This window comes from Brienomyrus brachyistius, chromosome 9, assembly GCF_023856365.1.
Source record: "Brienomyrus brachyistius isolate T26 chromosome 9, BBRACH_0.4, whole genome shotgun sequence".
Classification (NCBI taxonomy): domain Eukaryota; kingdom Metazoa; phylum Chordata; class Actinopteri; order Osteoglossiformes; family Mormyridae; genus Brienomyrus; species Brienomyrus brachyistius.
In genome coordinates, this window is record NC_064541.1 from 16229606 (window position 1) to 16245589 (window position 15984).

General features: G+C 43.4%; 1 protein-coding gene across 1 annotated transcript; it reads left to right on the plus strand.

Annotated features, from left to right (window-relative positions):
- Positions 1–110: 110 nt before the first annotated feature.
- On the plus strand, positions 111–7181 carry LOC125749029 (acidic leucine-rich nuclear phosphoprotein 32 family member E-like). The gene is made up of 7 exons (XM_049025857.1): positions 111–326; positions 2827–2976; positions 3622–3744; positions 4332–4506; positions 4902–5026; positions 5579–5630; positions 5893–7181. Exons 1-7 carry the CDS (start codon positions 273–275, stop codon positions 5964–5966), a joined length of 753 nt encoding a protein of 250 aa, XP_048881814.1. The 5' UTR covers positions 111–272; the 3' UTR covers positions 5967–7181.
- The last annotated feature ends 8803 nt before the right edge of the window (positions 7182–15984 follow it).

Sequence of the window (15984 nt, forward strand, 5' to 3'; positions counted from 1 at the left end):
ATGAATAGGATCACCGGGCGGGATTATGTTAATAAGGGCGATACTCCTGAACGGCACAGCAGAACGCCAATGAGATGCTGGCATATGAGAAACGGTCCAATAACGATTAGAAAAGGGTGGATTTTGACACAGGGGGCCGGGTGCGAGGTATCATGGAGGCTCAGTTAGCGCGTAACAGCCGTTGAGTGTGGGAAAGCTGCGGAGTTTCGGCATTCTTTTTTAAATTTAGTTTCCCCCCCTCTATTTTAGAACTTTTTGTGTTGATTTTAGAGATGGAGATGAAGAAGAGAATTAGTTTAGAATTACGGAACCGGACCCCAGCTAAGGTACTGGATTGTGCTGTTATTTAATTTGTTCCAAATTGCGAAGCAGACCTTAAGTATGAGCGGGGAGATGGTTGGCTGTTTGCGGCTTTCGGGTGTCCACAGGAGCGCACGGCGTGCGGCTGAAATGTAACTTTTCGTGCTAGTTGGAGTCAGCGACCGTCTGATTGCGGCCGGACTTGTGCATTCTTCGGGGTTATTGAGCGGCTGGTCGGCTTGGTTGGAAGTAATCGTAAATTTCAATCAGTCCCCGCGATGGCGTTGTTGTGGCTTTGCTTATTTAAATCTGCGGCGCCGCGATGACCATGCTCCGTCCTCATTCTTCCCTTTTGGGCGGAGGGTGCAATAAGGCTGTCATAAGTCGGTGTTTTATTGACATTTCGAACGCTGGCTTCGACTGCAGACAGCAGGGGCACATTCACACCGCTCTTGAGGAGTATAACCCGTTTAAAGGGCTCCTTTTTTTCCGGCAAAAGCGTGACTCGCGTTAACCCTTTCGGAGACGTGTGGGATCGGGTCTGTGTGCGTAATCGTCGCAAACATTCTTCCTTTGTTTCGTCCCAAATAAATACAACTTTACTTTGAAGCCAGGGAGTAAATTATACCGATAAATGTCTCCATTTTGCATGGCTGGGCAGCTAACTGACCCACCACAACAAAAGCCGTGCCTGCCGAGCTAGTTAGCATGCTAGCCAGCAGCCGCGCGCGGACGTCCGTCCGCGGAAGTTTAGCGCGCCAGTTTCCCCGACGCGAATAGTTTTCTCTTTTTTCCGGGCAGCTCCGAAGGGAAGCGTCGGCAGCTCCCAGGATTACGAGCCGCCGTGAAGGTGAAACGGGCCGAGCGACACGACCCGCGGCCTCGCCTTATTTCATAAGCGGCGACATGGGGGCGGTGCGGACCGGGGAAGTGACCGTGTCTGCGTACGTCCCTATGACGGCCAGTCGGGCTCGTACTTCAGCACTAACCAGCAATATACCCCACTTACTAAAACTATCCATTAGCTTTGGACACACGACGCCTCGCCTCGTCGGCGTCCGCTATCTCACGGCTTTTACCTAGATAGGCCCTTTCGTCACCCAGTAAGCGGTGCGCCTGTAAGCAGCCTTGTAATCCCATTTCCTACGGCGCAGCGGGAATTAGCGCTTGGCAGAAATAAACCCCCCTCCCTCCCCCCGGAGTCGTCCGGCACAGGCCAGGGGCGGCGCGGCCACTTTCCCTGGTTCACGACTCCCACCCACCGCAGCTTCTCGCGGTCTAATGCATTAACCTCACCGACGACTTCATTGTCGTGTAGCTACGGTGCATGTTGAAAGCTGTGCCTTTATACAGAGCAGGTATTTTAATGGTTATAATAGAGGGCGCAGCTCATTGTGTTGCCCTGTTAAACGCAGTGTGTTGTAATGTAATGACTTAGGTAACTTGTTGTTCAGCGTGGGGAAAACGTTTCGTAAAATGTTCGGTAGTATTACACTGAATAACGAAGTTATGTTGGATGTGTTTAAACGCCTGGGTATCATTCGAAATGCAATGTAATGCTAAACATCGAAGTAGGTTATTAACTTTTCTTCCCAAGACCTGGGTCTATAAGGTGCATCCATTAATCACACGAAGTGTGAGATGTTGTTTCACAGTATGGCAGAGTTGCCATAGTCATGTAAAGCCACCAATTTATTAGCGAATATAGTTCATTACTATTATCGCCACTAGATTTTGGTGCGTTACATTTAGTTTCATATTAACATATTAATAAAGCATGCTTTGCATGTAGTTCACCGTCTGTTTTACAAATTAAGTTCAGTTTTGCAAACTCGACCTCGGATCTTAGTGTCCCTGTTTGTCTTTACGATCCATTTCTATTTAATTTTAATTGTAGTCCTAAAGGCATATATTCAGCATGTAGTAAACTTTTGCACAGTAGCTGTCCGAGGAAATATGTGTTTTGTGGTAATGTAACTGGAAGTTCTTAAATTGAGATGGAACCAAACATGGTTTTTGGAGCAAGGGAAAAAGTGTCTATGCAGACATATGTGTATATACTACATTTATATGTATGTATCTGCAGTATGTATGTGTGTGTGTATATTTGACCTTATTTTTCTCACAAATGGGAAGCAGGTTGTGGCTCAAAATCATGTTTTTCCCTGACATTTCGGATGTAAGATTCATTTTGGTAGTCTAGTGTTTGCATTGGATACTGGAATTACGGTAGGAATTTCAGGATGGGTTGTCATGGGAACCACATTTTCAGGTTATGATAATGGAAATAACTAGATAACTTGTAATGTTTATCTGGTTGTATCATTAGTTTTTTTTCTATCTTCCTATCAGTTCTGTTATGTCTGTGTAATAAAAGTTGAGCCTTAACGTGTGAACCCACATGTTATAAGAGATCTGTCTTTTGATTAAAAATTCCTTGTGGCTTCTTTCAAAATTTTTCCTGCTTCTAGTTTCCTTGGCCATAGTAACATGTTAGCGTAACGTAAGAGTCTTTGATGCCGGCAGCTGGCGGAGCTGGTGGTGGACAATTGTCGCTCCAGTGATGGTGAAGTGGAGGGCCTGACAGATGACTTTAAGGAGCTGGAGTTTCTCAGCATGGTCAATGTTGGCTTGACTTCCTTGGCTAAGCTGCCTTCGTTACCCAAACTGCGCAAGGTGAGTCATTTATGGACATTTTTAAAACCAAATTCCTCCGTTTGCCCAGATAGCTTGTCCTGTTACTCGTTTGGTTTTCAGACAATGCATTCCCAATTTCGTTCATTTTGTGGTGTAGGTCGGTCATCAGTCATTTTATATTTTTAATGTGTAGCTTGTCTTCCAAGAGATTCTAGCGCGCATTCCTTTGGAAACATGATACAATTTTTATTTAGCTTCACATGTCTTAAACTGCCGAAGGTTGAAAATCAGTAATATTTAGAAATTAATATCTTATGGATGATGAACAAAATGATTCAACCATTTTTGGGTGAAATTTCCATTTGAAGTATTTTCTGAATATCCAACTGAAAGTTGATGATCGTGTTTATATGAAATCTATAAAATGTCTTATCCTTCTGTGTCAAATTTAAGAATTGCTAGACTTAAATTAATCAAAACTGGAGTACATTTTGTTGTTAGTGTTTCCCAACCCGATCTTCGGAGACCCAAGAAGGTCCTCGTTTTCGGTCATTGGGAGGGAGCGAAAACTTGGACTGTCTCTGGGTCCCGGAAGATCGGATTGGGAAACACTGGTCCACTCTGATATTCACTGAGTGTAATTCAGTTGCTCTTGTCATGGTCTTGTCAACCCTCTCCTCTTAGTTGGAGCTCAGTGACAATAGCATCGCAGGGGGCCTGGAGGTGCTCTCGGAGAAGTGTCCCAATCTGTCCTACTTGAACTTGAGCGGGAACAAGATAAAGGAGCTCAGCACAGTGGAAGCGTTGGTAAGAGTCAGTGGTATGGGCCTAACGATGGGCTTTACGAAACCCAGTGATAAATGATCTTGTTGCGTTTCCAAGATGCCAGTCGCTGTTTTATCATCCCTTCTGAAGTTTTAAAAGTCTGGTGGTAACGTAAAATCCATAACCTCTTTTGTGTAGTCAAAATTCAATGATGGTAATAATGATATGATACATTATCGATCTCACTGGGGAAGTTCTCTCTTCACTACGTTGAAAGTGCTTTGGGGTGTTTTAATTATAGTGCATGCTTTGGTCCCCAAAAGCTTGGTATATGCATGCTGTGTCTTGGTGAGTGGCTCCTCGGGCTAAGCCTCTAGTCCTGTAATCGGAATGTTGCCAGTTCAAGCCCCCGGCCTCTGCAGAAGCCATGTCCCTGCGCCCTTCAGCAAGGTCCTTCATCCCCAGTTCCAGGGGCACCGCATGCTGGCTGACCCTGCTCTGTGACCCCCAACCTTGTCTCTTTGTGTGTCTCATGGGGAGCCAGATGGGGAATGCGAACAGTACCATTTCAGTGTTCCTACGCTTATACTCGTGCAAATAAAGGATCATTTTATTTTTTTTTATCACAGCAAAATCTGAAGAACCTGAAGAGCCTGGACCTGTTTAACTGTGAGATCACCACTCTTGAAGAGTACCGGGAGAGCATCTTCGAACTGCTCCCCCAGGTCACCTACCTGGATGGATTTGACCAGGAGGACATTGAGGCTCCAGACTCCGAAGGAGACGATGGAGGTGATGAAGATGGTGAGTGTGATTTCTCTTGGGAGTTTAGTACTCTGGGGTACCATTTATGTTAATTTTGTTTAGCTCGAGAGAGAGAGACTCTTATTGTTGTTTGTAAAAGTACAGGTATATAGAAATTGATTGTTTTTTGCATATCCGATCTCGCTCTTTCCGCAAGATACAAACATATGCAACCGAGAGAGGCTTGGAGTCAAAGTGAAGGGTCAGCCATTTATCTGGCACCTTGGAACAGTTTTTGGGGTTAAAGGACAAAAGTGATTTTCTTTATTCTTGAATTTTGAATCTTGAATTTTCCTGAACACGGGATTGAAACTGGCAACCTTCTGGACATAGGAATTGATTTCTACTGACTCACTGTATGAAATCTCAGTTGTTTCTGGTGCCCGTCCCTGTAGATGACGACGAGGAAGAAGCTGGTCCTACGGGAGACTGCGATGATGAAGATGACGATGAAGAAGATGAGGGCTCCGAGGGTGCAGAAGATGTTGGCTTGTCCTACCTTATGAAGGATGAGATCCAGGTATTGACCAACAGTTCTGCCATTGTGCAAGTTGTTGGAGTTGCATTTTTTAATTGTGTACGGAGATTTGCATGGATCTAAATAGCTGGAATAGATATTAATGTGCTCAAAAATTACTCAAATTATTGTGCCCTCTATTATAACCATTTAACAATCAAAAATGATTGTTTACGCAAGTCATTCTTTGCAAATATTGACGAAGTTCAATTAGCGGAATGAGTTTGATTGCTTGCAGAATTCACATTCATGGGTACTGTATTGTTACATAGGTTTCTGAATGTGTTAAGTAGATTTAATGACCTGAAGAAACGTTAGACTTTCATATATAAGGTCAGCAAAAGGTGCCTATTAACGCCATACAAATTCAGCCTTTAAAGTTTCCTTTAAATTTTGTGCCAAGATTTCCCAGTGATTCCTGTGCCCATTCGGTTAAAAATCTAAAGCATAGTTGTGGGCCTAGTGATTAGATCATCGCTTTCTGAATGTTGTCAAGAACTATAGTACTTGTTGGGTGTACTGTTGATGTTTAATGAGCATGTGTTCTTCCCCCAGGATGAAGAGGACGATGACGATTATGTTGAAGAGGAAGAGGAGGAAGCAGAGGGTAATCTCATTTGCTAAGCTCATCTTGGGTCTCCGCTAGGGCGCTTCCGAGAGTCTGCCTATTGACTTAGGTTGAGATTGGTGGTTTTAATATTCAGATAAAGACCACATCCTTTGAAAAGTAGAGGATACCTCGACCCCCTCCCCCCTTTGTGTAATGACCTTTTTAGTTTTTGTACCACACTGTTCTGGATTCCTTAGTTCCTCAAGCCGAAGTTTGGTGGAAGTACTGTGAACAGGCGTCCTTTGACATTCCTCTGCAGGTGAAGATGGAGCCCATGGGGAGAAAAGGAAGCGAGACCCGGAAGATGAGGGGGACGATGATGAAGATGACTAACCAATCCTGCATGACCCCGAATTAAGATGTAGAACAGCAGTTTGAATTTACCGATTCAGTCCTTTGTATACCATAGCTATCACTGTAGAAACTACGTGTTTTTTATGAGTATATATAATATATAAATGAAAAGTTTCGAAAAATCATTTAAATCATTCTGAGTTTTCTTCTTTTTTTCCCTTCTCCCCCCTCTCTCCTTCCCCTTCTAATATCTTGTTAATTTTGGGGGGGGGGTTGGGTGTTAATCTGGAACCTTAAGTGAATGACTGGTTGCATTTAGGGATGTAAAGTTGGTTTGCTTCATGCCTTTCCTTTAGATTGAAATAAGACGATTTTTGCCTTTTTCACTTGTTCGTTTTCAGGTTAAACGTTATAAGATCTTGCATCCGTGCGACGCAGTGATAGTTTTAGTTGTGTTTTTTTTCTTTGTTTGCCGTTTTGATTTCTTTTTCTTAAAGCGCATCTCTGCGGCAGAGATGCTCCTCTGCATTCTAAGACGAACGGGGATCTGAGCTCTGCCTGCCACCATCACAGGACTGCAGCTTTCGGGTATCAGCTGAAACACTTCACTCACATGTCGATCTTTTACTGTGTTTAGAAATTTGCTTGCAGGTCATCTTGCTTTTTTTTTTTTTTGTAAATGTGCTTCCCCCCCCTCCATATTAAGTATAGTATAAGAAACGCATCCGCTCTTTGATTAGTCATACCTACTGTAAAGGATTTTTCATCATGTCTTTGGGGTTGGTGGGGGGAACATTTGAGGTACTGGAAGGTTTTTAGTCATGTTGACCCTTGCTAGTTGCACTGTTGTAAGGGTACAATCTTTGACCTATTTAACAAAAAAATAAGCTCAGGTGGACCAGATTTTTAAAGGCTTTGTGGATCGTCAGGATTATGGTCGTCTCTCTGTCCTGATGCAAGCTAAATACCTTTTCTTAAGCAATGGAAAAATGTTTTGGGGTTTTTTGTATTAACAGAGCTAGACCTTTAAATTGTTTGTATGTCGATATGTATATAGTATGTTCCATGTTTCTGAGTTGTTTTCCCCTCTCTCCCCTGTCTTTTGGTCTTTAAATTTTAAAGCACATCCAAGCAATCCAGACCCTAAACACTCACTATACTATTTCTGTTCTCTGCTGTTGTGACAGTTGTGTGTTTGGCATTTGTGTGCTGTAAAATTTGACAATTTTTAAATTAAAGAAACATTCTTTCGGAGTTCATTTTCGATTGCTGCATCCTACGATAGCCTTTGCAATATTGTGGTCTTGCGGTCAGTGACGATGAGCAGCTTTCTGCTGCGTAATCACAAATCAAGGGGGGGGAATCGGAGGCCAGAGGTCCAAAAGGTTTTCGTATGTGTAGTTAGCACCTTGTTAACTCAATTGAGGGGCCTTGTTTGAGGGAGACGTACAGCAGTGATGACGATGATCTTGGAGGCTAGATCCAGAATATTAACCTTTTCAATCAATCGTCAGTAGCGCAAGGTGAAGAGGTGATGGAGAGGAGCAGGAGTTTGCTACGGGTGCTGAACTGGTTGACCTTTAATGAAAGTAGATGTGATTTATGTTACAATTAGATTTGCTGGCCCGAAAAAATCGAAGCAAAGAAGGGAAAGTGGTTTACTGGCATAACAATGGTAAGAAAAGTCATGTGGGGTGTTTGGTAGTGGTTCCCAACTAAGGGCTGGAGTGCAGCGGCTTTAAGAAAGGGATTTAATTTGTGTAAATTGCAGTTATGATGCTAAGCTGGAAGCCTCGCTTTACAGCAAAGCAGAGCCCATGATCCAGCCTGCAGCGTTTAAGAATTAAGATTATTCTGGATCACAGATGTCAGTGCAGTCCTGGGGGGAGGGGGGGCAGGGGCATGGTGGAGGCTGATTTTGTTACAACCAGTCGTTGGTAAGTTTTGATTGGGCTTCTATGAAATTATTTAGCTCCATGCTAAAGGTCCTTTAGGTGCTATGGGGGAATTTGTTTTATTTGTAATTTCTAATATTGTTAAAACATCTTTCCCCCCCCCCCCCCCCCACTTCTGATGTTTGTGTGTTTTTTTTTTTTTTTTGCACACGTACCCCGTGAAATCCCATGTAGCTACATGCCTCTCCTCGCTTCAGGTGTAAATGGATCTGAAGCATAAAGTGGCCAGCAGGGGGCGACAGAGACTAGGTTTCTGATGGAGCACTAGGACTGTCCTGTTTCTGCACAGTCGAATGAAGGGTTTGGTCCCAAAATCATTCAGAGATAAACCGCCCATGTTAAAAGTTTGGAATAATCCAAACATCGTTAAATTCTCTTTTGTGTTTTTTTTTTGTCTGGTTATCTGCCGGTAGCAAATAATGCCAGTTGAATGCCAAATACAGGTAAGTGTTGAGGTTTTATTCACTTAAGTGACTATGTGAAACATTGTACAGACGTTACCATTACGTATTACTGCATTAAACATGTCTTTTATTCGTTATGTAGGCTAGTTAACGTAAAGAGCTTTATATAAATATAGATTGCCACTAGCACAGGACGGGCCTAAATTAATTAGTTGCAATTATTTAAGGTTGGCCGAGTCAGTGCTCTACTGCTGTGAGTACATCCTAAGTCTGTAATCGTGAAGGGAAACAAAGGCCAGATTCACGGCAGAGTGTATTATGGAAGAGCATCTTAAACAGGTATAGGTTTCTTTGAAATTTGGGTTCTGATATGCAAATTTGGTTTCTGGCCTACTAGAACAAGGTTTGTATGGTGAGCTGCTGGTATCAGATGTTCTGCAGGACAAGTCAGAACGTTGCACTGTTCGAGCTTGTGTGTCACGTTTGAGCATAAACCTGTGAAACACTGGAACAAATGACGGCCGTAGCTCCTCTCTGCTGTAGTCCTTGTACTCATCAGACATAACGACCGAGAGACTCTTATAATATGCAAGCTCATGAAGGAGAATAATCGGCTTAACTCGCTGCTTTACTGGGCCTGTCTCAGAAAAAATGGGGCGGGGGGAAGGGGGGGGGCATCCTGAATGGGATGCCAGGCGATGGCAGGAAACAGTGACACAGTCACACTCTGGCTTCTTGATATTGCCCACGGTCTGCTTTACTACATGGATTTGGATTGCAGGAGGAATCTGGGTTACGTGGTGGAAACCGGTGCCGGCATAAAGAACGTACAGACACCAAATACACAGAGCCAGGGCAGGAAGTCTGAGGGCAGTGAGATCCAGCACACCAGCCTGAGGCAGGAATAGCATAACCAAAAAGAAATAAGGTCGTCCCTGACAGTAAGGTTTTGTCCGGCTACGGATCCCTGTCAGGGATCATGACTTGTCAGAAAGAATTCCTGAGTCGCAGAGTGTGAATGCAGCAAGGGCTGGATCTCTGCCTGTAGTGTGTTTTATGGGGCAGTCAAGTAGCAACAGGCACGCTGTGCACGGCGGGTGGGTGAATCGACCACCCTGCTCAATTTGTCCGTAAAACCCCGGCTACCCCAGCAGTATCTGCGGCAGAGGATGTCGATGTGGCGCGAAGCCAGATTACTTGGGAAATAATCAGTAGAAGGGCAGTGGCAGCCTGGGTTGTGGGTTTGATTCGCTCTCTCGGTTCTGCGGGTGCAGTTTGTGCGTTTGCCCTCTGTCTGCACCTACTCCGGCTTCGTCACACTGTCCAGAAACGTGGCTTACATGTACCCTTGTCTCTGAATGAGTGTATGCTCTACGCTGGCCAGCTTAGCCCCATGGAGCCGGCCTAAAACTCACTAAGGCTCTGCATCGTATCAGCACTTCTGGAGAATAAGGAACTTCTGGACAGTAGGGAGAAACACTGCTGTCATAAACAGAGATGCGTGGTGTCATTCTGGCATGGAGCTACAGATGGTAGAACATCACTTAAGTCCTGCAGCTGGCTGAGTGATGTCACTGTTGGGCCCCTAAGCTTGGCCCTTAACCCCCAATTGCCCCAGGGATCGGCTGCCCCCCCCCCCCCTTTCTCAAATACACATGTTGCTTTGGTTAAATTAATGCATTGTAACACCACAATGTAACTTCCAGTAAACTTTGCAGTGTAGCCCATAATGTAACTTAATTCCAGTAAACTATCCTCATGTAGAATCAGGTAAAACTTGTTTCTCCAGATGAGTCCAACTGAATTCACTGGCAGTTGACGTGAATCCAGCCGTTTTGTTTGTTTGAAGTCACTCACTGAAGGATTAAAATGGAATGCAAGAGGACACTCATTAGTACTGTAATGAACTGTGGTCAATTAGCCCCCCCCCCCCACACTATCATAATAGTGTGAGAATCAGTTTTACTGCCACTGATATTTTTTTAAAGTAATAATTCCCTAAATCTCATTTCACACATGGAGGCAGTTTTGCATTTTCTGACTGGAATTTAATGAAAAACTGCGTGGATTCAGTAGCATTAGCCGTAGCATTTTTAGTGGAATCCACTTCCCTCTTTCCCTTGACGTGCAGACTTTTGTTCTCCATAGATGGCAACTTCTGCTATTTTGTGATCACAAGAAAGCTCATAATCTTGAGAAAATAACCTTGGCCATGTTGAGATCACGAGAAAAATGTCATAATCTTGACATAAGAGGGAAGATGTAACAATGGAGGTCCTGTGTGGATGTCAGTACGATGCAGAGCTGCGGTGAAAAGATACAGACAAAGCTGCAACGCTCAAAGTTCCCTTAAGTTCTTTAAGTAATAAGTGGAAAACAGAGATATGTCTCCCCTCCCTCCTTTTCTTCTGATCTAAATTATGATCCGATCCGTGACTCAAAAACCAAGATACAACTGTGTTTTTTTTGGGGTCCATTGCACCCGAAACACTGATGAATGAAGCTGTCACTCGTTGGAATTAAAAAACTAAAACAAATGAACCTTTGTTTGTTTGCCCTCTATCTTGGTTAACCTCATATGCAGCGTCTGTTGCTTTGAGGAGTGTCTGCAGTTTGCTGTCTATTATAAATACATTGTGGGACTAACAAATTTGAATCACCATCATACAATAATGTTACATACAGTATAGAACAATTAGATTTCAGTACCGTTTATTTGAGGAAGAGTGGGAGTACTTGCATATGTCATAAGAGTTGCAGACTTAGTTGTGCATAATAATATTTTTAAAATGTTTTGGTTAACGTTGAAATCTTTCATCAGTTGCAACAGTTGTGCAAACCGAAAGGGGAAATGCATTTTATTTACACTATTTACATCTTTTATGGCTTTTGTACGGTTAGTGTCATTAATTTCTACGTGCCAATGCACACCTTCCATCTGTAGTTGTACAAACTTCCCTGTAAATTCCAGCATGAGCCGCAAAAGAGGAGGAAGTTACAGAGGGCAGGGATGCTGGCGAGAGAGAGGAGAGTTCAGAGGCCAATCAGGAGAGAAAGGAGAGAACATACTAATACCACACCTCAGCCATGCTAAGCACTGTGTGACAATTCTGCCCCATATATATGTGTGTGTGTGTGTGTGTGTGTGTACAGGAGTGCCTTGCAGCTGGCTCTGCCACTGGACTGAAGGAGAACTGTGGCATTGTGTTGTTATGAATATTCATGATGTAGGTTTTGGGCTATAATGGAGAAAGGTTTCCCCTTTCATGGTTATCACCTAGCTCTTGATTTATCTAGTGTTGTTTTTTTTCCACAGCTTTTGATGTTATTCTCTAGAATACAGTGTCAGTTCTGCCACAACTTCCCCATAGTCTTTAACCCCCTTCCAGTTCAGCACACAGACACACACATTTTTATGTTCATAACTTTGTGGGGACTCTCCATTCATTTCTATGGGCATAACCCTAATCGCAACAATGACGACCTTAACCCCCACCCAGCCCTAACCTTAATAATAAGTAACCAAACAAAGTACAAGACTTTTAGCATCTTTAGTTTTTTGTTTGAATTGACAGATTTTTTTTTTTTTAATAAAAATGAGTTTCCTCTTGTGGGGACCAAAAAAATGTCCCCACAATGTCAAAATAACAGGTTTTTATCACATTCTGGGGACATTTGGTCTCCAGAATGTAATATATACATGACCACACACACATACACACGCACCACTCACTGCTTTGGGAGACTAACCCTCACCACACCTCTTCTGTCCTCCATCCTCTCTGTGTGTATCTGCTCACCAGCCAATTACAGAGCTCCGGCAGTTTCAGACCTTATATGGTCAGCGTGGTCTGTTAAGGAGGAAGGGCCGTGAGACATGTGCAAACGCCACAACGCTTTTGTTATTGTTCCAGTGTACAACTCTAAGCCTTCGCACGTGCTAAGACCACTTCCCCATCCCTATTCTGGTCACACTCACAATCACCTATGAGAGCCTGTATTGCCATACATCAAGCCTGTATAAACCTGCACTTTGCAACTGTAGTGGGCAAGTCTGCATATCTGCAGAAGTGGCCTGCAGGAGGTCAGTGTGGAGCTGAATTTGCAGGAGCAGCTGTAATAAGTACAGCAGAAGACAGGATCGGTTTAACCTGCCGATGCTGCACATACCCAGAGCTGAATGCACCAGTGAGTACAGTTCATAGAAAAGTGACCTGTGACCCCTTTAAGAATCTTGGCGTCTTTCATGCATGTGAATTTAGGTGCTGTTCTGACCAAGGAACTTTGTGCTGGGAAGTGCTGTCGCTACGAAGGGTGACGAAAAAATGCCAAAGTGTGCTTGGTCAAAGGCAGGTTGTTATGCAAATGTTCCACTCCATTTATATGTATATCACTTCTGCAAAGCCCGACACAAGCAATACCCTCAGAACTGCCCAGACCTGCAAGATCTACTAGTGGTAGATCAACTGCACCCTGTTGACTTTGCGTGGAAAAACTTCATGGCAAAGGAATTATCTGTAGTTAAGGGTATAGATGGATCATGGTGGTTGAGAGGGTGTTTAGAATCTAAATTTTGTAATAAATGTATAATATTTACCACCAATTGCATGTTGTAGCTTTGCTGTTTTTATGAACGTATTTTCCCTTCAGCTGAACTGAGCAGGCCAAAGGACTTTTGTCAGCTTTTTGGCAGGTGATGTGATTCCACACCCTTTACCGTCAGTGCAAACTCTGTGGTCCTTGCATGTCCTTCAGCGTCTCAGCACCTCATTCATCACCCTGCACTTTTCAAAATATCAGCCACAGAACGCAGCCCGCCGGAGAAAGTATGCAAACCCTTCAAAGATCCAGACCCACAGACCATCCGCATACTCCAGTCTTGCAGACGACGTTTTGCTTTTTGACCGTGTTACGCACTCCAAAGTTCACAGAAGAGCACAGTACTTATGTTTGAGGTCTGTCTATAGCAAGTTGCTGACTGGATTCCCCCCAAGAGAAAGGGTCATGGGAGAGTGGTGGGGTCATGCAACAGTTGGATGGGCTTTCATTTCCAGACCCATCTTTCCCCATGAAATATTCAGGTCCGCCCAGCTTGTATTTATCTGGAATGTTTTCACATACAAAGGTGACCATACTTTGTAGTTACAATATTGCAAGATTCTGCTTCTTGGTGCTGTAGAGCATGATGTTGAGATTAAATTTCATTGCACTCAAAGGACCTTTTTCTGTTTGATAATACCGGTACAGGAACCAAGCCCTTCACCCATGCTGTTATCTTTTGAGACCAACATGACCTCACACCTTGTCTCTTCTCAGTGACTAACCATAAAGAGCAATAATGCAAAATGCTCTTCATATAAATTTATTATGTGCAAAACATGCCCAGTCAAAGCAGATGAGCTCTAAAGCAGTTTTTTTTCTTCTGAATGCAAACAATTTTGTGGTGCACGCAAACCGGGCACCAGAGCATGCCATCCACGGCTTTGCAGTTTTATATGGTCTGTTGGGAGATGTATCCCAGCATGCCATGCTGCTCAGCTGTCAAACCATGCTGTGAAATGAATACCTGCGAATGGACCGCTAACGCTTTGAGCATCCATTTGGAACAGCGCTGTGCAGAAGCATCCATGCCGCCTGGCAGACCTCCAGCAGTGTTTTGTACTTGCACTTCTGTGCCCGCAGTACGGATCACGAAAATGCAGTGAGATGATGGCAAAACTGGCCGCGTGTTAACATTTGCAGAGCATTTGATGATTATGTACAAAATTATTACTTGGTCCAAGATCATAGTTGTCAATTTTATCACCAGTTTTGCGGCTGACTCTGAAAATGACTCCAACTGAATTCATGATTTGATTGAATTTTAAGTGAAAAATCATGTGAGATGCCATGAATTTGAATTGCCAGTGGAATTTAGTTTCGTTGTAGTATTTCGACAAACACTTCTGTTAGTCAGACATAATTAAAATACTTTATTTGGCCTGCAACTTAATTTTATCATGACTGTTGTGAATTATGAATGTTTGTCATGACGGGACCTAGACCCTATCCTAGAAACGTGAAGAGGAACACCAGAAATTCCTTCAATTATCAGCAGAACTGATGTGGTAGCTGGGGCACAGCTACCATTTGTCAGCTACCATTATTAGTACTGATATGGGGACTCTAAATATAATCAATATTATCAATAATGTTAAATCAGTATAAATGATGTTCTGGCGTTTTCATGAGTCATAAAACTGCCAGCTGTTTGTCACCAGTGCCGTTCTAAGCCACACTGTTGTATTACTGAGAGTTTTCAAAGATCACTGAAGAGTCTGTATCGCTCCACGTCCATCTGCAAGACCGCAGGAGCTTGTAGGCAAACATCAGATGGAAGCCTGTCATCTGTGTTACCTCACAGGCTGCTTCAAGGAGGTCAGCCTGATGGTCACTCCATGTTGATGTTGTAGGGACTGAGGGGGGGGGCAATGCTGTGGCACCTGTCTACCTCCAGAATAGCACCGTGAGAACCTTCTCTCCCATATTAAAAGTGGGGGGGTACTGGCAGAGGGGATGCGTTTTTGGTCAGGGGAACAACATTCATCTGCTTCCCATTACAGCCCAAGCACTGGTTGTTTCCCATCCATCTGACCTGAGCTGTTGCACTGTATAAGGGGTGAGTCTTCCTCCTTCCTGATTTACCAAATAATGTAGCGCTCATACATTATATGGAAATATAAAAGACACTTACATACATAGTAATGAACTGCAAGGTAAGCTTCTCCAGTCAGGCATTAATGAGTATACAAATGGCAGATCTTACCTTCCCTGCCATTAGTGTCTTCACTAATAAAAAAAATAATGGTTAAAAAATTGTGTGGTATGTGAAAGGGTTCCCCAAGATACAGTCGTGTCCAAAAACAAACACAAAACAAATACCAGTGTAATACTACCCAAGCTTACATAGTAGTTCTACTAATGCATGCTTTTTCAGTTTGTAAATGTGAACCTAATTAGTTCAGGTAGAAACGAACAAAGCAAACGTGTGGTAACTGTGACCTAAGTAGGGTAACACACTCTAAGCTGCACGTTATATTTGCGAATGTCTTCCGCTTTGCATTGGGCAGTTCTTTGCCTCTGCAACTGTGCAATTAAAAACATATAATACACGGCGTTCCATGCATTGGCCCTTACGTAATTGTTTAATTGTTGGATACGTACTACTTATTGCCAGTTTTTTTATAGGACAAAAAATGCGTGATATACTAAATACTACGAAACAGTTCTCACAATATTTTGAAATGAAGGGTTGCAGGGGTCCTGAGTCTATTGGTGGAAGGCAGGGAACAGCCCAGTATGGGGTACCAACCAATCAGAGGAGACACACACACACACACACACACACACACACACACACACACACACACACACACACACACACACACACACACACACACACACACACACACACACACACACAGGTTTGCCATTATATCTTTGCGGGGACTCTCCCTACCCAGCCCTAATCCTAACTACATGTAACAAAACAAAATACAAGACATTTTTAGTTTTTTGATTACATTCACAGATCTTTGTGGGGACCTGAAAAATGGTCCCCACAATGTCAAAAATAACTGTTTTTTTTATCATTGTGGTTCCCACAAAGATCTGTGGATCTGGAGAAGCTGCAGGAAAGAAATGAGGGATCAAACGAAG